This window comes from Pelodiscus sinensis, chromosome 24, assembly GCF_049634645.1.
Source record: "Pelodiscus sinensis isolate JC-2024 chromosome 24, ASM4963464v1, whole genome shotgun sequence".
NCBI classification, from domain to species: domain Eukaryota; kingdom Metazoa; phylum Chordata; order Testudines; family Trionychidae; genus Pelodiscus; species Pelodiscus sinensis.
The window spans coordinates 9,025,335-9,051,942 of NC_134734.1; the positions used below are offsets into that span (position 1 = coordinate 9,025,335).

Genomic DNA, 26,608 nt, shown 5'->3' on the forward strand with positions numbered 1-26,608 from the left:
CATAATGCCTCCCGCCTGCCAAAGGGACCCAGGAGACCTGGCTCCCAGCCCCCTGCTCTAACCACCAGCCCCCTCTACCCTATCCAAGCCTGCTACGGGGTGGGGATCAGGCTTGCCTGGAGGCAGGGAATGACCCACAGGGCTTTCCCCTCTATGGCATTCCAGCTCTGATGGGTGGGGCAGGGAGTTGCTAGGCACAGGGCTGTTATTTACTGCCCCACAGGTGGCTCTGACCTTTGGGTCAGGGTGGGGCAGGTTTGTCACAGGCATGCCCCACCCCACCCCACCCCTATCTCCTGCCTGTTCCCTGGACATTCACCCTTTAGGGCTGACGCATTTGCCTGTCCGACCCCGGGGGCGGGGGCACCCAGCTAACCTGCCCATTCCAAGGGATTAATTTCACGCACACCCCACTTGAGATCCTCCCCGAGCTCTGCTGCTCCTATGCTGCTGGAGAAGGGGGGTTGTGCTCTCCTCCTTCTGTCACCCACATAGCCCCTTCCCCCTTGGGTAGCCCCCCAAGTAATGGTACTGGACATCAGCTATTTATTGAGCAACCAGCGCAGCCTCTCTGCAGACTCCAGCAGTGTCACAGGGTCAGTGACAGCCGGGACGTTCACACATTTCTGAGCGACTGGCGCAGCCTCTCTGCAGACTCCAGCAGTGTCACAGGGCTGGTGACAGCCGGGACATTCACAGCTCTCTGAGTGACCAGTGCAGGCTCTCTGCACACTCCAGCAGTGTCACCTTTTAGGTGTTTTTTTCCTTAACCCTAAAGATCAGAAGCATCTTTGTTTTCAACCCCAAGCTGCAGTTCTAGGACAGCTGGCAGCACAGAGAAACCTGGCCCCTTCAGTCACCTAGCCCCATACTCTGAGTCTCTTCTTGGACTTCCTGTGGGGAGTCTCTTCTTCCCACAGCTTGGCTTGGCACCAGGATGGGGCCCCCAGATCCACCGTGCCTGCAACTTGAGCTTATGACCCAGTTGTTGGCACTTTATTGGCATCCTCTGATGCCAGAGCTAGACTGTTTGACTGGTGCTGCTATGGCAACAGAATATAAATACTAAGGGAAGAAGTGCCCTGCCTCAGTTTCCCCCTGTCCTTAACAGAAATGCTGCAGGGTGGGGGCACACTGGAACCTTGAGCTAGGTGGCTGGAAAGGTGGCATCCAGGTGTCTGGGTGATTGAAGTAATGAATACTAACAGGCAGGCGGTCTGATGGCAGGGAGTCCCATAGGCCACAGGGGGTCAGGAGGGAAATCCTAGGAACCGCTGGCATGATGGGAACCCTGCCAGCCGCACTGAATACTGAAAACATTAGTAGCACGATTCTGGCAGCCACCCAAGAACAAGCAAATTCCTCGGGCCATCCTTAAACATTAATACCAACCACTGAAACACTCAGGGATGGACCCAGGAATCCTGACCCCTTCCCTGCAAGCAAACAGACCTCGCTCCCCTTGCAGCTCTGGGCAGATGTCCTGGCTCTCTGCCATAGCTTTCTTCAAAGCAGGTTGTGACTCAAGGTGTGGTGGGGGGACAAGGTTGAGCCACGTCTTGCTGACGTGGTGGGGTGGAGGGGGAATTACAGGCAGCTGTATAATAATGATAAGTCTGTGGGTCCCTGTCTAGGTGGGGCCAAGGCAGGCGGGGGGGGGGGGGGCGGGAGAGTATATCTGCCTAGGGGAACCGTAGGTTCAGCCTAGGTGTCCATGAGTCCATCCATCATGGGCCTGAGGGGCAGATACTGGCTCTGCCTTCTCCTAGCCCTGGAGGGCACTGCTGCGGCAGGGTGAGTTTGTGATACTGGAGGGCAGGACACCTGGGTGCTCGTCCCAGCTTGGAGAGGGGGTGGCAGCTGGTGGGTTAGAGCAGCGGGGCTGGGAGGGGGTCATTGGCTGGGAACCAGGACTCCCTGGGTTCTCTCCCCAGCTCGGGGGGGCAGTGGGGCTGCTGGGATAGAGCAGGGGGGCTGGGAGCCAGGATTCCTGGTTTTTTTCCCCAGCTCTGGGGTGGCAGTGGGGCTGCTGGGTTAGAGCACTCCAATTAGCCCAACAGGTTATTTACCAGGCTTCCTGCTTCCAACATACTTTCTGTGTGTTTTTCAAAGTCCTTTTTGGCCTTTCTAGTTTTTACATTTGACAAGCGGATGTTTTAGATACCTCTTGCCCTGGCGAAGGGTTGCCTTCCCATTTGGCATGTTGCCTTTTCCCCTCTGACTGCCTTGCATACTCTGCTGTTTCGCCCGGGGGGGTTCTGTTAGTACCTTGTTTGAATTTTGGAAAGCCCTTGAATTTGGGCCTCTCTTTGTGGTGGTTTTAAACCCACCTTCTTGAAGTTTGCAGGAATTTTACTCCTATGACAGAGGCTTCTCATTTCCATGTCATAGCTGCCTCATTTTCCCACCAGTTTCCCCTTTTGTGTCATTCAGTGTGACCGTGGGGCGCATCTCTGCTGGCTTTTCTTCCCCACAGGGGATGTTAAAGCTAATGCCCCGACAGTCACAGTTACTGAGGGGTTTGAATCTATTCGCCGCTCAGCCCGGGTCCCATGAGTGCTGCTTGCGAGTCAAGAGAGAATTGGCTCTTCCCTGGTGGCTTCCCAGGACCAGCTGCTCCAAGAAGAAGCTGTTAGCGCGGTTTAGAAATCGTAGACTCATAGACCACTAGAACTGGAAGGGACCTCGAGAGTCATCGAGTCCAGTCCCTTGTCCTCACAGCAGGACCAAGCACCATCTAGACCAGTGGTACACAACCTTTCTTTAACTGCGACCCCCAAGGCTGGACCTGGCCATTGGCAGCCGTGTGGCGTGGTGCTCAGATCCGGGCAGCTGGGGGCTGGGTCCGGCCGTTGGCAGCCGCGCGGCGCGGCGACCCCCCAGGAAGACATCCTTGACCCCCTAGGGGGTCGCAACCTATACATTGCACACCACTGGTCTAGACCGTCCCTGATAGATGTCTAACCAAGTTGCTCTCAAATATCTCCAGTGATGGAGATTCCACAATTTATTCCAGTGTTTAACCACCCTGACAAGTAGGAAGCTTTTCCTAAAGGCATCCTGCCCTTCTGGGACACATTTCCAGTCAACCAGGTGATGGTTCAAACCTCCCATTCTTGGTGGAGTTGCTTTTTCCAGACTCTCTTTTCTCTCTCCACATTTTCCTGTGTCCACCCCAAGCTGGGGGCAGGCTAACTTGCTATTACAGGGTGGTCCCGGTAGCAGGGGCTTGGTGCTATCTGTGCAGTTTTACCCCCGCCTGGGAAAACCTGCCCTCCTGATTCACCTTTGCCATCCAGCCCCCTTGCCACATGGCTGGTCCCTCCCTTGCTCAGCCTGTTGGCTTCCCCCCTGCCACAATCCCCCACTGAGGAAGGGACGCAACGTTAATTCTCGGGGACCCCTGGCTTAGCTGGGGCAGCCTGAGCTCCTCGGGACCGCTTCTCCCCGCAGCGAGACAGCTGGATCCCTTCAAGCTGATAGTGGTGGTGTCCCCCCCGCATGCCTGACCCACTGCTCTAGGTACTGCGTGGCCTGGCGAGCCGCCTCTGCACACCGAGTGCTATGGGGCAGTGCGGACCCCGCTGGGCCCGCTCAGGGCAGCCCCATCCTGCCCTGGGACTCTGCCTCCTTTGACGGGTCCTTGTCTGCTCCTGCTTCAGGGCTGGTGGGTCAGAGCGGACGGGGCGGGGGAGGGCTGGGAGCCAGAACACCTGGGTCACGGCTCTCCCCTTGCCTGGTTGGGTATGATCCCTCAATCCCTCCACGCTTTTTCTGCAGGATGGGCTCATTGCACGGCCCCAAGGAGCCCTCTGTTGGAGTCGGTGAGTATTGGAACCAGGGGCCCAGGTAGCCCCGCCCCCCCAGCTATCTGTCTGTCCACCCCCTGTCACTGTGGGCCAGGGGCCACCTGCCCACAGCCCGAGCCCTTTGGCCTTGACCCCCCGACCCCCAGTCTCTTCATAAGTACATGGGGCAGGCAGCCTGTAGGGCTCTGGCAGCTTCCCCGGCCCCCCACAGTAGGGGTCTCACATCCCTCTCCCCTGCCAGCTGAGCTCGCACAGTGCGACTTTGACAACAGTGAACAGCCCCTCTGCCGCTGGACGCAGCCTCATGCCGAGGAATGGATCCGGACCCAGGGCCTGGCCCCCGGGGAGAGCCCCGGGCCTCCAGAAGGGACTCCTGAGAGAGGTGAGAAGGAGGGCTGCTGGAGTCCCTGTCTGACCAGCTGCCCCGCCCCAGAGGTGGCCGCATCTCAGCACCGGGTGAGGGGTCCCTATGTGACCAGCCACACCACCACCCCAAAGTGGCTGCATCTCTGCACTGAACAAAGGGTCCCTGTATAACCAACTGTCCCCCCAAAAGCAGCTGCATCTCAGTGCCAGACAAGGGGTCCCTGTGTAACCAGCCGCCCTGCCCCAGAGGTGGCCGCATCTCAGTGCTGGGCGAGGGGACCCTGTGTAACCAGCCGCCTTGCCCCAGAGGTGGCCTCATCTTAGCGCCAGGTGAGGGATCCCTGGCTAACTGGCGGCTCTCCCCTCCTCCCCCCCAGCGGGGTATTACATCACTCCTGCAGCCCGGGCCCCCAGCATCGTGGAGCTGTTCAGTCCGGAGTTGGAGGTGGCCTCAGCCGTGTGCCTGGAGTTCCTGTACTACATGTACGGCACCGTGAGCGAGGGGTCCTGGCTCGAGGTGCTGTCCCACGGCCCTGCCGGCTACAGTGTCCCCCAGTGGAACCGGACAGGACAGCAGAGCTCGGCCTGGCTGAGGGGAGCCATCACCCTGAAGGCCCCCTCCGAGCGCCTCTTTAAGGTGAGGGGGTTGGATGGCTGGTGGGGGCAGGGGCTCTATACTACACACCAGCTGACCCCCATACACGTAGCTGGGGACACTTTGTGGGAGGCGTGCAGGGGGGAAGGGAGACTGGGTGGGTGATGGCTGTGAGGTTGAGGAAGGAGAAGGGGCAGGGCAGAGGCCAGTTGGGGGAGGGGAAGATGGGTGTGGGAGGGGCAGGGCTTGGAGGGAGGAGGGGAAAGCCAGAGGGGGAAGAAGGGGATTGTTGTGGGCTAGAGAGTGTTGTGTGGGTGGGAATGTGGGGCTGATGAGAGGGGGGGCTCCGGGGGATGCTCCCTGAAGCTGTGTCTGATGCCCCGCCCTTGTATGTGCCCTCCCCTGCAGGCTGTTTTCCGCGCCGCCCGCACCCCAGATTTTTACCTGGCCCTGGACTCCATCTCCATCCAGCTGGGGCCCTGCTCCCGTATGTATAGACCAGGGGTGGGGAACCTTTTTTGAGTTGGGGGGCACTGACCCACAGAAAAATCAGTCAGGGGCCGCACACAAGTGAGAAGCAAAAAAAAAACCCCAAAACCCACAAACACAAACCCACTTTCAGGGGCCAGATCCAAGCAAGCCAGGAGCTGCATCCAGCCCCTGGGCCTTAAGTTCCCCTCCCTGGTATAGACAGATGGATGCTTGCTCACCCCCTCCCCAACTCCTCCCCGCTCTCTGGCTCCGCTGTGGGTTGACCTTCCCCAAATCATTCCTCTTGGAATTTCCTTGGACTTTAAATTCCGATTCACCCAGCCCAATGGGGCTGACCAGCAGGCCTGGCTCCCACAGAGCCCTGTATCTCTCTGAACTATCTGCCCCCTCTGGCCCCTGCTCTCAGCTGGCCTGAGTCTGCCAGCCTGGGCAAAGGTGCTTCTCAGAAATAAACCAAGGGTTGCCCCCTGGAATTCAGGGCCCCAGGCAATTTGCTTGCCCCTGTGCACGTTGTAATAATGTCACACATCTTCTGCGGAGGCCAAGGAACCTGGAGTCGCCTGAAGGGAAAGTGGGGAGATGCTGGGTTGTGTGGCAGGACACCACAGGGATGCCTGTGCTTTCATGCTTCTAGTGAACTCTCCATGCACACTCCACTGCAAACAAGCCGCCCCGGTGAAAGATCCCTCCGGCTTCTCTCTCTGGCTGGAGAAAGCCAAAGTTTCAGCTGCCCCCTAACGCCAGCCTGAACTTCTACCCACATTACCAGCAGATAGTGCCAGGGCCAGGGCACATGCTGGGCGAGCACAGCAGGGAGGCATGCAGTGGGAGCTTTCTGGTGAGATCTCACATGTCCACCGTGAGGCACATAGCCCGACACCAGCATGTTAGCTGTAGTGAGTCCATTGGGCCTCAGATGGGGGCTGAGAGAGGGTCAATCAATGACAGGCAGATGTTATGGGGAGTCTGGGGGTGCAGACAGGGCGATAGAGTGGTGGGTACAGTGATAGGCTAACAAAGGAGAATGTGTGGAGATATACAGACAGATAGACAGATAGACAGATGATAAGCAGATGTGTGTTGGGATGGAGGGAGGGAAAGCTAGAAGGGGAGACAGGTGGACTTGTCGGGATGGGGGGCGAGAGGGAGGGAGTAGGGATAGCAGAGTGTGTTGGCAATGGATGCATGGACCATTTCATTGTGTTATTTATGGCTGTCTCTCTCTCATAGCCTGTGAGACCAGCTGTGATTTCGATGCCCTTGATGCCCTTTGTGGCTGGGAGAACCCACCTGGTACCAGCACCGCCAGCTGGAAGCAATGGGTTGGGTCTGGGGACATAGCAGGGGTCGGCCCACAGGACGATTTCTCTAAGCCTGGATGTGAGTACCTAACAATTCCCCCAGGTGCCAACTTTCCCCGCGAGTCCCAAACATGGGCCTGATCCCACATGGGCTTTGCAGTTCCCCAGGCAAACTCAGGAGTCCAGGATTCCTGTGTAACCAGCTGCTCTGCCCCAGAGGTGGCTGCATCTCAGCACCAGGTGAAGGGTAAATGTGTATCTGGCCACTTCACCACAGATGTGGCCACATCTCAGCATTGGTGAGGGGTCCTTGTGTAACCAGCTGCCAGCCCCAGAGGTGGCTGAATCTCCGCATCTGGTGGTGACTATCTCTCTGTCCTCTCCTCACAGTCGGCTACTACATGCTGATGGAATTCCTGGAGCTGGAAGCTGGAGGAAGAGCCCTGCTTCGGAGCCCCCCCTTTTCGTCACCAGGGGGGTGCCTGGCCCTGAGTTTCTACTACATCATCCATGGCAAATCTCCCTCTGCCACACTCAACATCTACGCTGCCCCTGCAGGCATGTGCGGATCTAGCTGGGACTCAGGCAGGGCTGTGTCTGTCTCCCCACCCCATCCCACTCCCTGTAGCCCCTGCTTCTTGACCTGGTCTGAAATACAGGTTTGGATTAAACCACACCCCTCACCACAAGACCCTGCCCCCATATTTCAGCCCCACCCCACTTTGAATTGGCCCTAGCAGAAAAAGCCAGGAAAATTCCCTTCCCAGCAAAGCGCTGGTGAGAGCAGTGGGATATTGGGAGTTTAGCCCTGCTGCAGAGATATCTCTGTTGGCAGGGGAGGCCTTCCTGCTCCATAGCTGCCAACTGGGGTGGGGTTTGCCCCCATGCCTCAGAAAGCAGTGCTGGAAATTAGCACCCCAATGCGATGCATGGAGGAGAGCAATCGGCTCAGCTGCATGGCAGACTCAGGCTGCTTTGCTTGTACTTGGGGTGGCTCAAAAGTGGCACCCAAGGCAACAACAGGGGCCTGAATGTGTGGAGAGCCTGAGACAATTGTTCTCAAAGAACAGTCCTACGTAACCAGCCACTGCACCCCAGAGGTGGCTGCATCTAAGGGTACGTCTAGACTACAGGGTTTTGTCAACGGAAGTTTTGTCAACAGATACTGTCGACAAAACTTCTGTGGACATAGAGCGTCTAGACACATTCAGTTCTGTCGACAAAGCAAGCTGCTTTGTCGACAAAACCCTGTAGTCTAGACGCAACCCTACAGGCGATAACACCTTCTATCGACAGAACTCTGTTGACAGAAGGTGTTATGCCTCGTAAAATGAGGTTTACCAGCGTCGACAAAACTGCTGAGTTCTGTCGACGTTATGTCGACAGAACTCAGTGGTAGTGTAGACGCAGGTATAGTTTTGTCGACAAAAGTCCACTTTTGTCGACAAAACTCAGTAGTCTAGACACACCCTAAGAGCCAGGTGAGGGGACCCTGTGTATAACCTGTGTTTCTCCTTGCCTGCAGGGGCAACAGAAGCTGATCTGGGGACCCCCCTTCTAAGCCTCAAGGGAGACCAGGGAGCAGCCTGGCAACTGGGACAGGTGAATTATAGTGGGACCAATGAGATTCAGGTAAGGAGGGGCAGGAGGGGCAGGGGATGGGCCCCAAGGAGTGGATGTTATCTGCCTAACCCAGCCCATCTAACCCCCTCACACCCCTGTGTATCCCCCCAGTTTGTTTTCCAGGGTAGCTACAGTGAGATGCCAGAGCCGGGGCTAGCTGTGGACAGTGTGCGAGTGTGGCAGTGCGAAGGTAGGGCCCCTGCAGGGCGGGCACGGGGGAGGCAGGGATCTCAGTGAGATACGGTTTTGGGGGGCTTAGACAGCCTGCTGATGAGGGAGACTGTGCATGAGTGCACATGCAAGGAGGCCCATGTGTGTGCGCTCACGAATGCACGAGCAAGCACCACCACCCCCTGCTCCTGAGTCTGCATTCACAGGCAGGAGAGCATGGTGGTGCCCATGTGTTCACAAGAGCAGGCTGGCATGAGAGCAAAACACACAAACACGAACGTGCCCTGCAGACGCTGACTGGGGAGGGCAAAGTGGAGTAGCACGGCCCTGCTGAGAACAGACAGGGCGAGCGCTCAGTCTTAGCAGGGCATCGCTGCTGCAGAAAGGTGGGGAGCTGGGTGCGAGGGAGGGGCATCCCAGCTCCTCTGACCTGACTGCCCCACCCCACACAGAGACCTTCACCCAGTGCGACTTCAACAATGCCAGTGACCCGCTGTGCGGCTGGGCCCAGCCCCAGGATGATGATGGCGAGTGGATCCACACTAACCAGCCCACGCCCACTGAGGAGACTGGCCCACCGGGGGACTATCCCCATGGGGGTAAGGAGAGGCTGGGCTGCCCCATCTGCCCCCCCAGCCCTGCCCCCCCTCCCGTCAATCTGTCCCCCAGCCGTTCACTTTGTGTTCCGTAAGCTGAATTTACCCAAAGTAAATTTACCCAAAAATGTCTTGTCTGGGAATTTCCTCCATCTCCACAGAGGGTTATTACATCTACGCGGAGGCTGGGAGCCTGAGGCCCGGCCAGTCCATGCACCTGGAGTCCCAGGATTACTGCCTCCCTGCTGCCGCCTGCGTGGAGTTTTACTATTACATGTCTGGTGTGGTACACACAGAGACCCAGCTGCGGGTGCTGGCCCGGGGACCTTCTGGCCCTCCCCAAACTCTCTGGACTCGCACCAGTATCCAGACCCCAGCTTGGCTACTGGGCGCCATCACCATACCCGCCGGCCGCCTGCAGCCCACTAAGGTGAGTGGGAGTATGGGGAAAGGGTGCAGGGCTGTGGGGGAGGGGGCACAACCCCCAGTCTGGGGCAGCTTCCCAATTTGTGAATCATCTGGGTGATTGCTACTTTCACTTCAGTATCCCTGGAACTCCCTGCTGCTGGGGTGGACAGTGCCAGGAGACTGAGCTCAGAAAAGGCAGGAGGCTGGGGTAGATGGGCTCAGGGGACTGAGCTCAGGACAGGCGGGAGGCCAGAGTAGATAGACCTTAGGGATTATGCTCAGGGCAAATGGAAGGCTAGGGTATATGGGCCCATTAGGACTGATTTCAAGACAGGCAGGAAGCTGGGGTAGATGGGCCCACCAGGAATGATCTTGGGGCAGGCGGGAGGCCGGAGTAGATGTGCCCTATGGGCTGATCTCAGGGCAGGTGGAAGGCTGGGATAGATGGGAGAGAGGCAGGAGAGGTGAGTAGGCTGGCAGACCCCTAACTCTGTTCTGTTGAATTAGATCATTTTTGAAGTGGTGCGGGGCAACCTCCCCTACCTCGATGTGGCCTTGGACAACCTATCGGTGCGGAGGGGTCCCTGCCCTGGTGAGAGGCACTGGGTTGGTTGGGCTGGGAAGGCTGTGTCCATGGGAAGGGGTGGGCAAGCCGACTGGGGGCAGGGGAAGTAACAGAGGGTTGTCATGTGCAGGGCTTGTGCAGGGCATGTGCGCGGATGTGTGCAAGGTGTGTGCAGGGTGTGTGTTAAGCATGCAAGGAGGGTGTGCAAGGCATGTAGCATGGCACCCATGTCAGGGAGAGCCAAGTGTGTCCCTTCTACTCACATGTGTCTCTGTCTTGTCCCCCCACCCCAGAGGCACCAGCCACGATAGCTCCCAGCTCCACTATCTGCCCCAGCTGTACGCCAGCAACTGGCACAATAGCAACCAGCACTACCTCCAGTGGCATCATGACAATCAGCACCATAGCAACCACTACTGCCGCCAGTGGGGCCACAACAAATGCCACCATAACAACTGGCACTGCCCCAGGGGACACCACAGGAACAACCACCCGAGCAGCCAGCACCACCCCCGGTAACACCACAGAAACCGCCACACTAGCAACTGGCACTGCCCTCAGTGGAACCACAGTAATCAGTCCTATAGCAAACAACACTGACCCCAGTGGCACCACTACAAGCTCCCCCAATGCAACTGAGACCACCATCATCAGCACCATGGCAAGCAGCTCCTTAGCAACCACCACCACCTCCAGTGACACCACGGCAACAACTACCATAGCAACTGGCACTGCCCCCAGTGGCACCATGACAACCAGCAGCATCGTAACCAGCACCGTCCCCAGTGGGACCACAGCAAATGCCACTATAGCAACTGGCACTGCCCCCAGTGGCACTATGGCAACCAGCCCTAATGAAACTGGCACTGCCTCCAGTGAAACCACAACAGCCAATCCTATGGCAAACAGCACCACCCACAGCAGCACCACAAGTTGCACCCTCGTTGCAACTGGCACCACCACAACTGGCACCATGAAAAGCAGCTCTGTAGCAACTGGCACCACTCCCAGTGACACCACAGCAACAACTACCATAGTAACTGGCACCACCTCCAGTGGGACCACAGCAAACGCCACCATGGCAACCAGCACTGTCCCCAGTGGCACCATGACAACCATCCCCATAGCAACTGGCACCATCCCCAGCAGCACTGCAACAACCAGTCTCATAGAAACCAGCAGCACAACAACCATCCCCATAGCAAACAGCACTGTCCCCAGTGGCACCATGACAACCAGCCCCTTAGCAACCAGCATTACCCCCAGCAGTACCACAGCCACCACCACCATAGCAATTGGAACTGCCACCAGCAGCACTATGGCAACCACTACCATAGCAACAGGCACCACCCTCAGCGGCACCACAGCAATCATCCCCATAGTAACTGGCACTGCTTCCAGCAGCACCCAGGCAACTACCACTCAAGTAAACAGCAACAGCCCCAGCAGCCCGACAATCATCACTATAGCAACCGCCACTGCCCCCACTTCTGGGTCTCCAGCCCCCTCTGTGATCCCCTCGACTCTGCCAGGTGGGTGGCCCCATGGAGGCAGAGGGTGGTTGGCTGCGTCCTGCCTCCCAGTGTCCCATAATCCCTGCGGGCAGGAGGCTCAGTGCGGACAGACCAACCCCAACTGTCTCAGGGCCATGGTGTGACCAGACTCTCTCCCTGCAGGCACCCCCAACCCATGCCCCCCCAACGCCCACTATGAGGCCTGCGGCCCAGCTTGCCCCCCACGCTGCAATGACTCCCACCCCAGCTGCAGCCTGCCCTGCCAGCCAGGCTGCCAGTGTAACCCGGGCCATCTGCTGAGTGGGGAGCACTGTGTCCCCCACGCCGACTGTGGCTGCTTCCACAACCACACCTACTACCAGGTCAGTCAGACTCCTAGGTTCTCTGCCCGGACCTGGGAGGGGAGTGGGGGCTGGTGGTTACAGCAGGGGGCTGGGAACCAGGACTCCTGAGTTCTCTCACCTGTGTCTGTCCCTAGCCTGGTGAGATAATCTACTCTGAAGACTGCCTGGAGATCTGCCAGTGTCTCTCTAACAACGAAACCCACTGCTCTAATGCCAGCTGTGGACCCAGCCAGTATTGCGCCAGCCATAGGGATGGAGTTCAGGGCTGCTTCCCAATAGGTGGGTGCTGGCAGGACTCCATACTGAGGGAGCAGGACTCCTGAGGTCTCTCCCCGGCTCTGGGAAGGACACAGGACCTAGTGCTTAGCTTTGGCTGCCCTCTCTGCCCCCAGACTCGGCAGCCTGCGTGGCGTCAGGCGACCCTCACTACACCACCTTCGACAAGAGGAAGTTTGATTTCCAGGGGACCTGCACCTACGTCCTGGCCCGGCCCTGCAATGCCAGCCTGGCCTTGGCCCCTTTTGCCATCTATGCTGAGAACGAGAACCGCTTCGGCCAGAACTCTGTGGCCTATGTCCGGGCTCTGTCCGTGGAGCTGCCAGGCACCACCATCGCCCTGCTAAAGAACCACGTGGTGCAGGTAGGGGGCACTGTGGGTCAAGGAGCGGGGTGGGAGCTCAGCAGGGGGTGCTCTCTCCTGCCGGTCTGGGGTGGCCCTAGGGCAGCACTAGGGGCTGCAAGGAGCCACCTCACCCCAGAGGTGGGTGCATCCCAGCACCAGATGGGGATCCCTGTCTAACCCCAGATTATACAACCCTAAACTGCTGGTTTTTATAGGTGAATGGCTCTCAGGTGACCCTCCCGGCTGCTCCTACCCCTGGTGTGTCTGTCTATCTGTCTGGGACCTTTGCTGAGGTGCGGACGGATTTTGGGATGGTGGTGCGGTATGACGGGAACCACTATGCTGAGGTCCGGGTCAGCAGCCAGTGAGTCCAGCAAAGGGTGAAAGGAGGGAGTGGGGGTGAGAGGGGATGCAATATGGAGGGCTGGGGTCATAGGGTTCAGGGAGCCAGGGGAGTTGGTGGGGGGTCATGGAAGGGGTTAGCAGGAACAAGAGACAGTCCAGGAGTTGGGGAGGGGATGGTACAAGTTGGGGGAAGGGGGCAGGAAGGGTGAAGGAAAGGGCTGGGGGTCAGCAGAGATTGAGGGGACTTACCAAGAAGTGGAGTCACCGGCCCTGCACCCCATTCACCGACAGCTGGTAGGTAGAACAAATGGTTTATTAGTTGACAGGGACAGTGTAGAACAGACTTGTCAGCACAGAAACCAGAAGCAGCCAGCACCATCCATCTGGGAAGAGGGAGGCCCAGAGCCAAGGGCCCCTGATCTCCTCCTTGCACCCCAAACCAGTAAGACCCACTCCCAGCTCTTGGTCCCAGCATTCATGGAATCATAGACTCATAGGGTTGGAGGAGACCTCAGGAGGTCTAGTCCAACCCTCTGCCCAAAGCAGGACCAATCCCAACTCAATCATCCCAGCCAGAGCTTTGTCAAGTCAGACTTAAAAACCTCTAGGGATGGAGATTTCACTCCCTCCCTAGGGACCCATCCCAGTGCTTCACCACCCTCCTAGGGAAAGAGCTTTTCCTAATAGCCAATCTAGATCTCCCTAGACTTGAGACCATTGCTCCTCGTTTTGCCATCCATCTTTGAAACCCCCTTCAGATAGTTGGCGGCTGCTCTCAAATCGCTCCTCACTTTTCTCTTCTGCAGACTAAACAAACCCAAATCCCTCAATCTCTCCTCATAAGTCATGTGCTCCAATACCCTTATCATTTTGATTGCCTTCCACTGGACTTTCTCCAGTGCAGCCACATCCCTTCTGTAATGGGGGGCCCAGAACTGGACACAGTACTCCAGTTGTGGCCTCACCAGAGCCAAATAAAGGGGAATAAACACATCCCTAGATTTGCTGGCAATGCTCCTACAAATGCACGCTAATATGCCGTTAGCCTTCTTCGCTACAAGGGCGCACTGGTGACTCTTATCCAGCTTCTCATCCACTGTAACCCCCAGGTCATTTTCTGTCAAACTGCTGCTGAGCCAGTTGGACCCCAGCCTGTAACAATGTTTGGGATTCTTCCGTGACTCTGCACTTGTCCTTGTTGAATCTCATCAGATTTCTTTTGGCCCAATCCTCCACTTCGTCTAGGTCATTCTGGACCCTTTCCCTGTCCTCCAGTCTATCTACCTCTCCCCCTAGCTTAGTGTCATCCGCAAACTTGCTGAAGGTGCAATCCATCCCCGCATCCAGGACATTACTAAAGACGTTGAACAAAACCAGCCCCGACCCTTTGGTACCCCACTTGATACCAACTGCCAGCCAGACATTGAGCCGTTGATCACCTCCCGTTGGGCCCAACAATCTAGCCAACTTTCTATCCACTTTACAGTCCATTTATCCAAGCCATACTTCCTTAACCCAGCCAAGTTTCTCCTCCAGACTTTGTCCTACTTGGGGAGGGTGGGGAGTTATCACTTGGCTGTACCCTCTCCTGGGCTCAGGTTATGAAGGGCATCAGCCATTGTGTATGTGCTGGAGGCTGTCACACCAAAATCCCCCTCACCATCTAGTATTGGTGCAATGCTCAGGGAAACTGAGGTTACTACAGGTTAGTTCGAACTAACTTTAATAGGTGCTACACTAGCGCTCCGCTAGTTCGAATTTTAATCGAACTAGCGGAGTGCTTAGTTCGAACTAGGTAAACCTCATTTTACGAGGACTAACGCCTAGTTCAAACTAGCTAGTTCGAACTAAGGGCTGTGTAGCCCTTTAGTTCGAACTAGTGGGAGGCTAGCCCTCCCCAGGTTTCCCTGGTGGCCACTCTGGCCAACACCAGGGAAACTCTATGCCCCCCTCCCGGCCCCGGACCCCTTAAAGGGGCACGGGCTGGCTACGGTGCCCGTGCCAGGTGCAAGCCAGCCAGCACCCAGCTAGCAGACCCTGCACCTGGCACGGCACAGAGCCACCCACCTGATGCCCCCCAGCCCACCCCCTCTTGCCGGGACCAGGCTGGCGGCTCCCGGGAGCTTGCCCTGGACCGCAAGAGGCGGGCACCTTCCTGGGCTAGTGCGGAGATCGTGGACCTCGTCCACGATCTCCGCACTAGGCACAGGAAAGTGGCCATCTAGGGCAGGAGAGCTGCCAGCCTGGCCACCCAGGACCAGGTGTGCATGAAAATCAAGGGGGTCCACTGAGACCCCCGACCCTGAGCCCTGAGCTTACTATGGCCGTCCTGGGTCAGACCAAAGGTCCATCTAGCCCAGTAGCCTGTCTGCCGACAGCGGCCAACCCTAGGGACCCTGGAGGGGATGGACCGAAGACAGTGACCAAGCCATTTGTCTCGTGCCATCCCTCTCCAGCCTTCCACAAACTTTGGGCAGGGACACCACTCCTACCCTCTGGCTAATAGGACTCCATGGACCCAACCTCCATGACTTGATCTCACTTCCCTTTAAACTCTGTTCTAGTTGTAGCCTTCACAGCCTCCTGCAGCAAGGAGTTCCACAGGTTAACTATTTGCTTTGTCAAGAACAACAACTTTCTCTTACTAGTTTCAAGCCTGATACCCATTCCTTTCCTTTGGTGTCCTCTAGTCCTTCTTTATGGGAACTCAGGAAGAACTTTTCTGAATGCACCCTCTCCACCCAACCCCTGCTTTTAGAGACCTCTATCCTGTCCCCCCTCCGTCTCCTCTTTTCTAAGCTGAACAGTCCCAGTCTCTGTAGCCTTTCTTCATCTGGGACCTGTTCCCAACCCCTGATCATGTTAGTTGCCCTCCCCTCTCCCAGCCTTTCTCTTCCCCTCTCCCACCTCCTTTTCCCAGTCTCCCCCAGTTTTTTTCAATAAAGACAGAGTCAATGTTGGAAGAAACGTTATCTTTATTTTGTACATCAATAAGAAGGGGGGCTAGGGAAGGGTAAGTGGAAGGAGGTGAGGGAGGAATGGGGTACGAGCCCCCGATGGGGAGGACTGGGCTGGCCCTACGGGCTTCTGGGGGTGGAAGCTCTCCTGCAGCCCCCCAATTACTCCCTCTCCCCAGATGGCAGCCTGCAGCAAGTGCAGCCGGGCTGATGGCCGAGTGGTGTGATGTGCCCAGCGTGGGCACTCAGGGCACTCCAAGCCAGAACTTCTTTGCAAGCAGGGCACCCCTTAGAACTGTGTGTCCGGGGTGGGGGTCGGGACCCTTTAAGCGCAGCCCTCGGCTAGCCTGAGACAGCATCTCCATGCTCTAAGTCCTCCTCTTATGCCCTGCCGGCACTGCTTCCGGCCATCCTTAAGCCCTGTTCAGAGTCCACTCAATGTGGACTTGCTAGTTCGAACTAGCAAAACGCTAATTTGAACTAGTTTTTAGTTCTAGATGCGTTAGTTCGAACTAGCTTAGTTCGAATTAACTAATTCGAACTAAGTTAGTTCGAACTAGCGCTGTAGTGTAGACGTACCCAAAGAGAATAAAATCCCCACAATCCCCACTTCATCACAGGGAGTTGGGAGGAACTAGATGGGCATGGCTCTGGGCAGGGGAGAAGTAGGGAGTTGAGGGGGTTTTACAGGGAGTTCTGTCTCTGTCCCCGTCTGATGCCCCTGCACCCCCCAGGTACTGGAGCTCGCTGTGTGGACTCTGCGGTGACTATGATGGGGACCCTAACAATGACTTCCAGACTCCGATGGGGGATGCAGTCAGCTCAGCTGGGGACTTTGGGGACAGCTGGAGTGTTGGCAAGTGAGTGACACCCCCTTGCGCCCGACTATGGCTCTGCCAAACCTTCCATTCCCCTCTGGCTTCCCTGCCACCTCCCAACCCTGCATGTCTCCTACTGCCCCATGACAGCTCCCAACCCATACACTGCACATGCCCTATAGTGTCCCCCAAATCTTCTTACACCCCCAACAGCCCTCCAGATCTCCCTTGCCCCTACAGCCCTCCTAAAACCTCCTAAAACCTCCACGCCTCACACAGCCCAGAGGGCCTCCCCAAGCCTCCTACACCTCCTTCAGGCCACCTTCACACCCCCAACCACTCCATACACCCCCATCCCCTCCAACAGAGTGCACTCCACAGACTCCCAGTGGCCCTGAGCCCTGGAAAACCCTCTTTCTGCCTGCCTCACCTCTCTGCTCCCCGCCCCACCGCAGCTGCACCTCATCCAGCCCTTCTGTCACGCCTCCATGCCCGGCGGAGGCACAGCTGGAGTACGAGGGACCCAGGGCCTGTGGGATTCTGCTGGCCCCCAATGGGCCCTTCTCCCCCTGCCACAGTCTTCTCAGCCCCATGGTGAGTGGGGCGTGGGGGTCTAGGGTGGAGGCCATGGATTAGGGGGACTGGGGGAATTGGGGGATCCAGGGAGTGTGGAGGTGGAGAGTTAGTGGAATTGAGGATTCAGAGGCCATGAGGGATCATGGGGAGGGGGCTAGAGGTGATTGGGATGGTTATGGGAGTGTGGCAGGGGATTGGGGGATCACGGGTGGGGAGGGGGCCGAGGGGATTGTGGGGTTGTGGGGGTTTTAGGGCCTCACCAAGGAGTCCAGGGTTCATGGGGGGCTGGCATGGGGGGCCTGCAGTGCCCCGCACACCCTGCCCTGGCTTCCTGGGATGCAGGGTTGTGGATGGGTCCATGGGATCCCCCATTGCCAGGACCTTCCCATGACCCCATCCTCTCCCCACCAGACCTTCTTCCGGGACTGTGTGTTCGACTTGTGTGCGGGTGAGGGTGACCGGCGCCAGCTCTGTGCCGCTCTGGGCAACTATGGGGCCCAGTGCCAGGATCGAAACCTCACCCTGGGCACCTGGCGCAACCAAACGTTCTGCCGTGAGTGGGGCGGGGCAGGAGGGGGGATGGCAGGGCTCAGCAGAGGGGAAGAGCTAGTCCAGGCAGCACCATGAGGCAGGGGGGCTAGGTCATGGGATGCTATGGGGAAGGGGTGCCCAGTACGGGGCGCTGTGAGGTTGGGTTTGGGGATAGGCCAAACAGTTCCATGGGGCAGAGGGGCTAAGCCCAGGCGTGCTGTGGATCAGGAGACAGGGGACAGGCTAGGCCAGAAGTGCCCTGGGGCAGGGGCTGGGGGAAGGGCTTGGCCGGGGGGCACTGTGAGGTAGGGAAAGAGTCTAGGCCGTGGGGAGCCATGGGGCAGGGATCAGGGGAGAGGGTAGGCCAGGGATGGGGGCTCAGCATTTACTGGGCATTAGGTGTGATGCATTTACTCCTCTTCTCCCTTCCCTATCAGCCCTGCTCTGCCCTCCCAACAGCCATTATGAAGCCTGCGGGCCAGCCTGCCCCGCTGTCTGCCCCGAGGCTGGGGTGATGGGCTGCCAGGGGCCCTGCCTGGAGGGGTGTCAGTGTGATCCAGGCTTTCTTCTCAGCGGAGGCAGCTGTGTCCCCCAGCGGGGCTGTGGCTGCAGCTACAGGGGCAGGTACTACCAGGTAAGGGGGTGCTCAGAGGCAGGGAGGGACTCAGAAGTCACCGGTGGTGGAGTGGGGTGGTGGGTGGGGGAGAGGCTCTGGCAGGGGTGGGGAAGCAGCTCTGGATGGGATCTTGGGGGGATGTCTGACTACTCACCCCTTCTCTCTCCCCCCACAGCCAGGCGAGGAGTTTTTTAGTCTGGGCTGTGGGTCGCGGTGTCGCTGCGAAGGGGGGAACCGGACTCAATGTCAGGCCTGGCAGTGCCACCTCACAGAGACCTGTGGCCTCCACAATGGCCAGTATGGCTGCCACCCCACAGGTAACATCCCTTCCCCCCTCCAAGTCATCCGTTACCCACATTTCCCCTCCCCCACATACCCACTGCTGCCTCCTACTCCCAATGAGTTAAACCCAGAACTTGGGGGCGGTTCATGGTCAGAGCCAGGAGCAGATTGGGGACCCTACCCCCCACTGCTTCCCCTAGAATCTCAGAGCCCCCATATTCCTTGGCAGCCCCCCAGCCCTCCTTCCACCCATGACCAACCCCTCTGTTCTCTTCTCCTGCAGCCAGCGCCCCCTGCTACGTCTCTGGGGACCCTCACTACCAAACCTTTGACAGACACCGGTTCGACTTCATGGGCACCTGCACATACACTCTGGCCCGGCCCTGCGGGAACTACACAGGTATGGGCCCGGATGGGGTGTGGGAAACAGATGTAGGTGGTGGGCGCCTGGTCCCACTTTCACCCAGACAACCCCAGTTATGAACCCCTGGATCACTTGCCTGCCCCCGGCATTTAGACCCTAAATCCATCCAGCTGCTCCCACCTTCCCAAGAATCCGGGCCAGATCAGTGGGGGAACCAGGTCTTGTGCCAAAGCCCTGCTGGCGGCTGATTCTCCCAGCAGGTTGTTAGCCAGGAAAAGGCAATGTGAGTCGAGTGGTGAAGCTTACAGACAGTCCATAATCCCTGCAGGTGGCTGTAGTGGGATACACAGCCAGTCTCCCAAAAACCTGTTCAACAGGGCCCCTTACTTGGCTCTGGGGGGCTTCATGTCACATGTGGCCCCAGACGGGCCAGAGCCCTGGGACCCAGCATCGGATCCATATATATAGTGTCTTCTCCCAGCCAACAAGTCCCCAGCCTCGTTTGCCAGGTTCATTAATTAGCGGGGCACAGACAACAGGGAAATGCTGGGGAAGTGTGAGAACTGCGTGTGGGACGTGCCACCGTTTTCAGAACCAAACCCAGGCTGCTACAAGGCCAGCCTTTTGCCCAGCATGCAGGGGGTGCCCTGAGATGCCAGCTCTGCCAGCGATGCCCCTCTCACTCTATTCTCCCCCCAGGGCCCTGGTTCAGCGTGGAGGGCAAGAATGAGGCCCGGGGACGCCGGGGCATCTCCTACCTGCGCAAGGTCTACATCAGCCTGCCGGGAACCAGCCTCACCCTGCTCAAGGGGAAGCGCGTCCTGGTGAGACCAGCACCAGCCCGCAGCCCACCAGCTACTCACCCCCCTTCCTTCCTTCCTGGCCCCCAGCCTTCCAGCCGCCCATACCCTCCTCTCTTCCTGCCTCCTTCCCTTCATTCACCCATCCACACCCCCAGCTACCCACCCACTGACCCTTCCTGCCCCTAGTAACAGGGTTGGCTCTGGTGGGACACTTCTGAGAGTATCAGTACTGAGAGTATCAGCACAATTTCAGTACGAAGTGCTTAGAAACTGGGCCACTTACCACCTCAAACTGGGGCTCCTTTCTCAAATGAGAACTTCTCAGCCAGCTGGCCAACAAGAAATTACACAAGCAATTTCCTTAGAGACTCCGGTTCTCCTGGGCCACCACTAGCACCACTCCTTGTACAGACATGAGGATATGAAAATCCATCTCACCAAATCAAAAGCTTCTTCTGACCCCAAAGAATCAGTCACATCCTGGGTCAATTTATACCTTAGCTCTCATCCAAGAATCATGCTGCCCGATCCTTTGGAATCTAACATCCAAGGCTTTATTCGTAAAAGAGAAATAGAGGTGCACGTCAAACGGTGCAGGGGTGGGGAACCTTTTTGGGGTCGGAGGTCACTGACCCGCAGAAAAATCAGTCGGGGCCATACACAAGTGAGAAGCAAAAAACCAGAATTCACTGACCTGGTCCCCAACAAGCTCAGGGCTTCCCCCAGCATGAGCACTGGTTCACCCTGCTGCCAGGGAAAACCCTGAGCTTTGCCATGGGCCAACTCCAAGTAAGCCAGGGGCCGGATCTGGCCCATGGGCTGCATGCATGTATGCCAGGGGCCAGATCTGGCCTGCAGGCCATAGCTCTCCCACCCGGGACAGAATTCCTTGGCTTTGGCTGGCAGCAGCAATGGAATAAAACTGCTGGTTCAAGTCATGTCTCTGGTCACTTCCAAATCACTGGAAAGTCCCTTGGTTAGGATGTGCCCATTGGTGTGACCCTAGAGACGGAGAAAGGAGGAGGTCAGCTGGAGGAGTTCCCACGGCCTTTTATAGCTTCAGCCATGCGGAAGGACTCCCGTGGCCCTTTCTGTGGAAAATTACAGTGACAAGATTGAGTCTGGAGACACATGGGCAAAGCACCTGCCTGTTCTTTGCAGGCAAACACAGAAAAGCTCACCCACTGTGGATTTGCACCTCCCCCGGTCCACTGTCCATCAAGTGCTCCTACTCAGCCTGAATAGTCCCTTCCCACTACATTGGCCAAACCTCTTGTTGTCTCTGTCAAGGACTCACAGGTCATGCCCACGCTTGGGCCATACGGTCCATAGGGAAACCCTCGGTGATGTGACAGACAGACACTTTCTCCTGAGGTTGAGCCCCTCAGCCTCCTGGGACAGCCCCTCTTTGAACCCCCAGTGCACCTGGCTCTGCTGTGGGCCCCCTCGGGGAGTCCACTCGCTCTGGGCCCCCGGGGCCTCCACTCACAGGGGGGCCAGTGCAGCCCTGTTCTCAGACCGGAGCGACTCTCCGCCAGCGGCACAGGAGGGTTCATTGAGCACTGAACCCAGCACAGGAACTCTCAGGCCTGTAGGCCTGGCCCCCCTCAGCCCAGCACGTCTGAGTCTCCCCTGCAGCCAGGTGGGCTCTGCCTGCTCCCCCTGCCCAGGCCAGCAGCCCCCTCCTCCCAGCCCAGCCCCCAAATCCCTCCCCAGCAGCCCCCTCCTTCCAGCCCAGCCCCCAAATCCCTCCCCAGCAGCCCCCTCCTTCCAGCCCAGCCCCCAAATCCCTCCCCAGCAGCCCCTCCCCTGGCCTCGGTCTTCTGCCCAGGTAACCAGGGTCACCTGGGTCCTCTCTTGTCCACCTCCCCTCTCCTCCACCCTTTGTCTCCCCCACTGGTTGAGACCAGCTGGGCAGGTCACCAGGGTCCTTTCCTTGCAGCCCATTGGCCCCACTGGCCAGTCCTGGGTCTCCCAGTCACCAGCTGGGGGTCTCCAGTTCTGTGCTAGTCCCTGTTACAACAAACTCCCTCCTCCTCCCCTCATTAAACCAATAACAGCTGGGGACACTGAGTGCTCCCTACACATGCAACCCCTTCAAACCTTCACAAATGCCCCACTTCCTTACAGTCCCCCAAAAGCAAACATCTGAAATGCAAGTACAGAGCCAATACTCTGAACTTCACGTACAAAAGTGATACACGTGTGTGACATTATTGGATTGTGAGATGAACGTACAAACCACTGGTGCCACCACTGTTCTGTGTTTGCACCAAATCTTGTACAAAGTGGGCTCTGTGAGGTGTCTGTCGAAAGCTGATGATTTGCTGATTCTGTTTGTGCTGCTCGTGGGCAGGTGTCATTTTTGTATTTGAAGTTCTAAGAACTGGCTCTGTCCTCGCATTCCAAATGTTCGCTCCTGGGAGTTATCAACAGGCGTCGCCCAGCCATTGTGTAAGGGTGGCTAGTCAGCGACTAGCAGCACTTGGCCGGCAATGGGCATCCAGTGGTGCCGATCCACAGCTGAGGAACTTGGCTGTGAAGGTTCAGACCAGCCCATGAGGGATGGCTGCTCAGGCCTGAGTCAGGCATGGTCAGTGACTGGCTCACGTGACAAACGCCATTTCGGGAGGTGAGCAATGGGATTCCTGCCACGTGGGCAAGGGTAGAACGAGGGCCTGGGGACTCCTGCATTTCTCTTCAGTCCAGCTCATCACCTTTGCAGCATATTTGCTATGAGCTCTGCTCCAAGCCCGCAACAAGAGCTGTGCAGTTGAATTGGTGTGTATATTTGATTTCTTTAACAACTTGAATTCTCACCTTTATTTCTTTCTTTTTCTTTTAGAGTCTAAAAGATTCTAAAAGATGTTAGATTCTAAAACCACAGTGTGCTCTTTTGGGTGAGAGCTGAGGTATAAATTGACCTGGGACTGTGGCTGGTCATTTGGGATTGGAATTTGGATTTGGTGAGATGGGTTTTCATAACCTCTCATCTGTGCAGAGCAGAGCTGGTGGTGTCAGCAGAGAAGTGGAGTGTCTGAGGCTATGTATACACTATGGGGCTTTATTGGAAAAAGGTACACAAATTGTACTCTGCAATTTGCATACTTTTTTCCAATAATTTTTTTGAAAGAGGCTTTTCTGAAATTTGGCCCGTCTACACTGGGCCAAATTTTGGGGAAAAAAAATTCTCTTTTGGAAGAGCCGTTCTTTCTCATGGGAGGAGGAAGATAGGGCTTCCAAAAGAGTGCATCTGCTCTTCCACCAAAAAAAAAGCAGAAGAGCAGACATGTTCCCTGGACATGGTGGAGTTTTTTTGGGAATACCTCTGGTATCCCCAAAAAAACCCTGTAGCCTAGCCATAGCCTGAGATAATTGCTTGTACAGTTTCTTGTTAACCAGTGTGGGGAACAGAAATGTTCTTTGTGACTGGTTAGGTGCCTTATAGCAGAGGACCCCTATTCTTGGGCTGTAAGTAGCCCTGTCTCTAGGCAATTCACCCTGATTTGACCCTCTGAGCAGTGCCACCCGAAACCTCCTGTATTACAATGTGTCTAAAAGACACGATCAGAACCAGCAAACCATTAGCTTTTCATCGACACCTCACTTGCCCTCGTTTGCATCAGGTTTGTTGCAAATATAGATCAGTGGTAGCAACAGGGATCTGTAAGGTCTCATCAGAGATAACATCATCCCCTCAAACCCACCCAGTCCTGCCCCGCTCCCCACATATCGCCCCTCCCAGCGAGATTCTTTGCTGGGAGTTGCCCAGTTTTCACCCTGCTCCAGGATCTGGGGTGGGTAATGAGAGCTCCCTGCTCTGGGTGTGAAAAATCCCATCCATCTCCCCCCAGGTCAATGGGACACGTGTGACGCTGCCGGCCAAGCCCACTCGGGACACATCCGTGGCCCACAGCGGTCACTACGTTGCTGTGCAGACTTTGTTCGGGCTGGCTGTGCGCTGGGATGGGAACCACTACCTGGAAATCCAAGCCCCCAGGTAAGTATAGCTGGTAGGCCCCCTCCCCCAGCTCTACTGGTGCCCCTCACTTCTGACCCGCAGCCCCTGCCCCCCCAGCCCTGCCAGTGCCTCTCATTCCTGACCCACAGCCCCTGTCCCTTCATTGCCATCTCACCCCCTCTCCAGCTCCTATTCTGGGCTGCTCTGTGGTCTTTGCGGGAACTATGATGGAAACTCCAACAACGACAACCTGAAGCCAGATGGGCAGCCAGCCACGGATGGGGACGTGCTGGGGAACAGTTGGCAAACCCCTGACGACGAGGACCCTGAGTGAGTCCCAGCTCCTCCCATCCAGCCGCAGCCTCTGCTACCCCCTACTGGGTGCTAGGCGAGGTGCAGGAGAGTGGGAATGTCGGTGGAACTACCTGCCACTGCATGAGTCTGGCACCTTAGCAGGAAGCCCCGGGGCAGGGAGGGCACAGCCTTACTGGAGAGCCGTGAGGGGCAGGAGGAAACCAGCCCTTCCGGGAGCTGTGATAAATGCTGAAGTTATTTCCCCCTGCCAGGTGCCAACCCGACATCTCAGACAAGCCAGTCTGCACCCCAGACAGCGAAATGAAGGCCAGCTGTGAAAAGCTTCAAGACCCCCAGGGGGCATTTAGGTAAAGGGGGGGGGTCTCTGTGCTGTGGGGAGGGGCACTAGGGATGTTCTTTGCTGTGGGGGAGGAGTGCTAAGGGGCTCTGTGCTAAGTTGGAAGGATACTAGGGGGCCTGGAGGGGAGGGGTGCTGGGGGGTTCCGTGCTGCGAGGGGCTCTGTGCTGACTCTCTGCCTCTCCCTAGGGACTGCCACAAACACATCTCCCCCACTCCCTATTTTGAGAATTGCCTGTTTGACATGTGTCAGTACCAGGGGCTGCAGGAGTCCCTCTGTGCCCAGCTCCAGGCCTACACGGCTGCCTGCCAGGCCATGGGTGCCACTGTGTTCCCCTGGAGGGGCCCTGAACTTTGCCGTGAGTAGCTAGAACCCAACCCTTCTCCCCTCCCAGAACCCAGGCATCCTGGCTACCATAGACACACCTGTCTCTCTGCCCTGCAGCTCTGGAGTGCCCAGCCAACAGCTCCTATGCCCTGTGTGCCCAGCTGTGCCCAGAGACTTGCAGCGTGGCTTTCGTGCCCATCGAGTGCCCGGCCCAGCGCTGTGTGGAGGGCTGCGACTGCCTTCCGGGCTTCGTGCTGAGTGGGCAGAAGTGTGTGCCGGCCAGCCAGTGCGGGTGCACGGTGCCCAATGGCGGGTACCACCCGGTGAGTGCTGGGGGGTGAGGACAGGTGTGGCAGCCCCTTCCCTGGCCTCCCCATGACTCACCTCTCCTCCCAGCTTGGCGACGTCTGGCTCAATGCAGACTGCAGCGAGAAATGCACCTGCCAGGGCCAGGATGCCATCCACTGCCAGGCTGCCGACTGCCAGCCACAGGAGAGCTGCCAGCTGCAGGACGGAGAGTATGGCTGCCACCCAACTGGTGAGAAACATGCCCATCCTCGGGCCCCTCACCCAGCACTGAGCTGCAGTCTCCTCTGGGTCCTGAGGCTGCAGCTGCAGTGTCTAACGTCGCCTCCCCACAGGCTGGGGGAGCTGTGTGGTGGCAGGGGACCCTCACTACACCACCTTCGATGGGCGACTCCTGCACTTCATGGGCACTTGCAGCTACACCCTGAGCCGAGTGTGTGATGGGAGGTCTGGGCTCCCCAATTTCACCGTGGAGGCTGCTAATGAGCACCGGGGGGCCAGCGCCCAGGTTTCCTACGTTCGTGCTGTGGCTGTGGAGGTGTACGGCCACCGGGTGGCACTGCTAAAGGGACGCAGAGTGACGGTGAGACCTCTGTTGCTCCCACAACCCCCCACACTCCAGCCCTGCCAATGCCCCTCACTCCAGCCCCGTAGTCCCTGCCAGGCCAACCCTGGGCTCCCCACCAGATTTGCTGGTGCCCCTCACTCCCGGGCCACAGCCCCTGCCACCCTGGGCTTCCCCAGCTCTGCCAGTGCCCCTGATTCCTAACCCACAGTCCCTGCCAACCCAGCCTGCCAGTGCTCTTCACCCCACCTCTCTCCTGCAGGTGGACGGACAACGGGTGACTCTTCCGGTGGCCCTGGCGCAGGGCCAGCTCAGGGTACAAGTGAGTGGCGCTTATGCCCTGCTGCAGACAGACTTCGGGCTGCGAGTTCGCTATGATGGGACACAGCGAGTCGAGGTGCAGGTGCCCTCATCCTATGCTGGACAGCTCTGTGGGCTCTGTGGTGAGTGCGGCCTGAGCGCCTAGGACTGCTGGTGCCATTGTGCTGTTCATATGTTGGGTTCCCTGAGCTTGGGGCCCCAACCTCCTCTGTTCCACTTACACACCTGGTCTTCGGTGTACTAGAGAGACTTAGTGGGGGGCACCGCAGTGACGGTCAGTCCTGGCCAAATTGCTTGGAGACAGGGCCACTTACAATCTAACACTTGGGGCCTCCACTACAAGGGTATGTCTACACTACCCCGCTAGTTCGAACTAGCGGGGTAATGTATGCATACCGAACTTGCTAATGAAGCCCGGGATTTGAATTTCCCGGGCTTCATTAGCATAAAGCCGGCGCCGCCATTTTTAAAAGCCGGCTAGTGCGAACCCCGTGCTGCGCGGCTACACGCGGCACAGGCTAGATAGTTCGAACTAGGTAGCCATTCCAAACTATCTGTACGCCTCATGGAACGAGGTGTACAGATAGTTCAGAATGGCTACCTAGTTCGAACTATCTAGCCTGTGCCGCGTGTAGCCGCGCGGCACGGGGTTCGCACTAGCCAGCTTTTAAAAATGGCGGCGCCGGCTTTATGCTAATGAAGCCCGGGAAATTCAAATCCCGGGCTTCATTAGCAAGTTCGGTATGCATACATTACCCCGCTAGTTCGAACTAGCGG

At 57.5% G+C, this 26,608-nt stretch overlaps 1 protein-coding gene across 1 annotated transcript in view; it reads left to right on the top strand.

Annotated features, from left to right (window-relative positions):
• The first annotated feature begins 7,447 nt into the window (after nt 1–7,447).
• The window catches only part of ZAN (zonadhesin), a 42,708-nt gene continuing 23,547 nt past the window's right edge, over nt 7,448–26,608 (top strand). Inside the window, exons 1-26 of the mRNA XM_075908276.1 lie at nt 7,448–7,544; nt 8,089–8,195; nt 8,298–8,376; nt 8,810–8,956; nt 9,115–9,383; nt 9,869–9,953; nt 10,220–11,458; nt 11,603–11,802; nt 11,919–12,063; nt 12,177–12,424; nt 12,622–12,770; nt 16,443–16,568; nt 16,982–17,120; nt 17,514–17,655; nt 18,071–18,267; nt 18,425–18,566; nt 18,815–18,931; nt 19,595–19,719; nt 23,553–23,698; nt 23,846–23,989; nt 24,226–24,321; nt 24,501–24,670; nt 24,757–24,962; nt 25,036–25,177; nt 25,281–25,528; nt 25,773–25,953. Coding sequence (XP_075764391.1) covers nt 7,448–7,544; nt 8,089–8,195; nt 8,298–8,376; nt 8,810–8,956; nt 9,115–9,383; nt 9,869–9,953; nt 10,220–11,458; nt 11,603–11,802; nt 11,919–12,063; nt 12,177–12,424; nt 12,622–12,770; nt 16,443–16,568; nt 16,982–17,120; nt 17,514–17,655; nt 18,071–18,267; nt 18,425–18,566; nt 18,815–18,931; nt 19,595–19,719; nt 23,553–23,698; nt 23,846–23,989; nt 24,226–24,321; nt 24,501–24,670; nt 24,757–24,962; nt 25,036–25,177; nt 25,281–25,528; nt 25,773–25,953 — 5,086 coding nt within the window. The remainder of the gene's footprint in view (nt 7,545–8,088; nt 8,196–8,297; nt 8,377–8,809; nt 8,957–9,114; nt 9,384–9,868; nt 9,954–10,219; nt 11,459–11,602; nt 11,803–11,918; nt 12,064–12,176; nt 12,425–12,621; nt 12,771–16,442; nt 16,569–16,981; nt 17,121–17,513; nt 17,656–18,070; nt 18,268–18,424; nt 18,567–18,814; nt 18,932–19,594; nt 19,720–23,552; nt 23,699–23,845; nt 23,990–24,225; nt 24,322–24,500; nt 24,671–24,756; nt 24,963–25,035; nt 25,178–25,280; nt 25,529–25,772; nt 25,954–26,608) is intronic.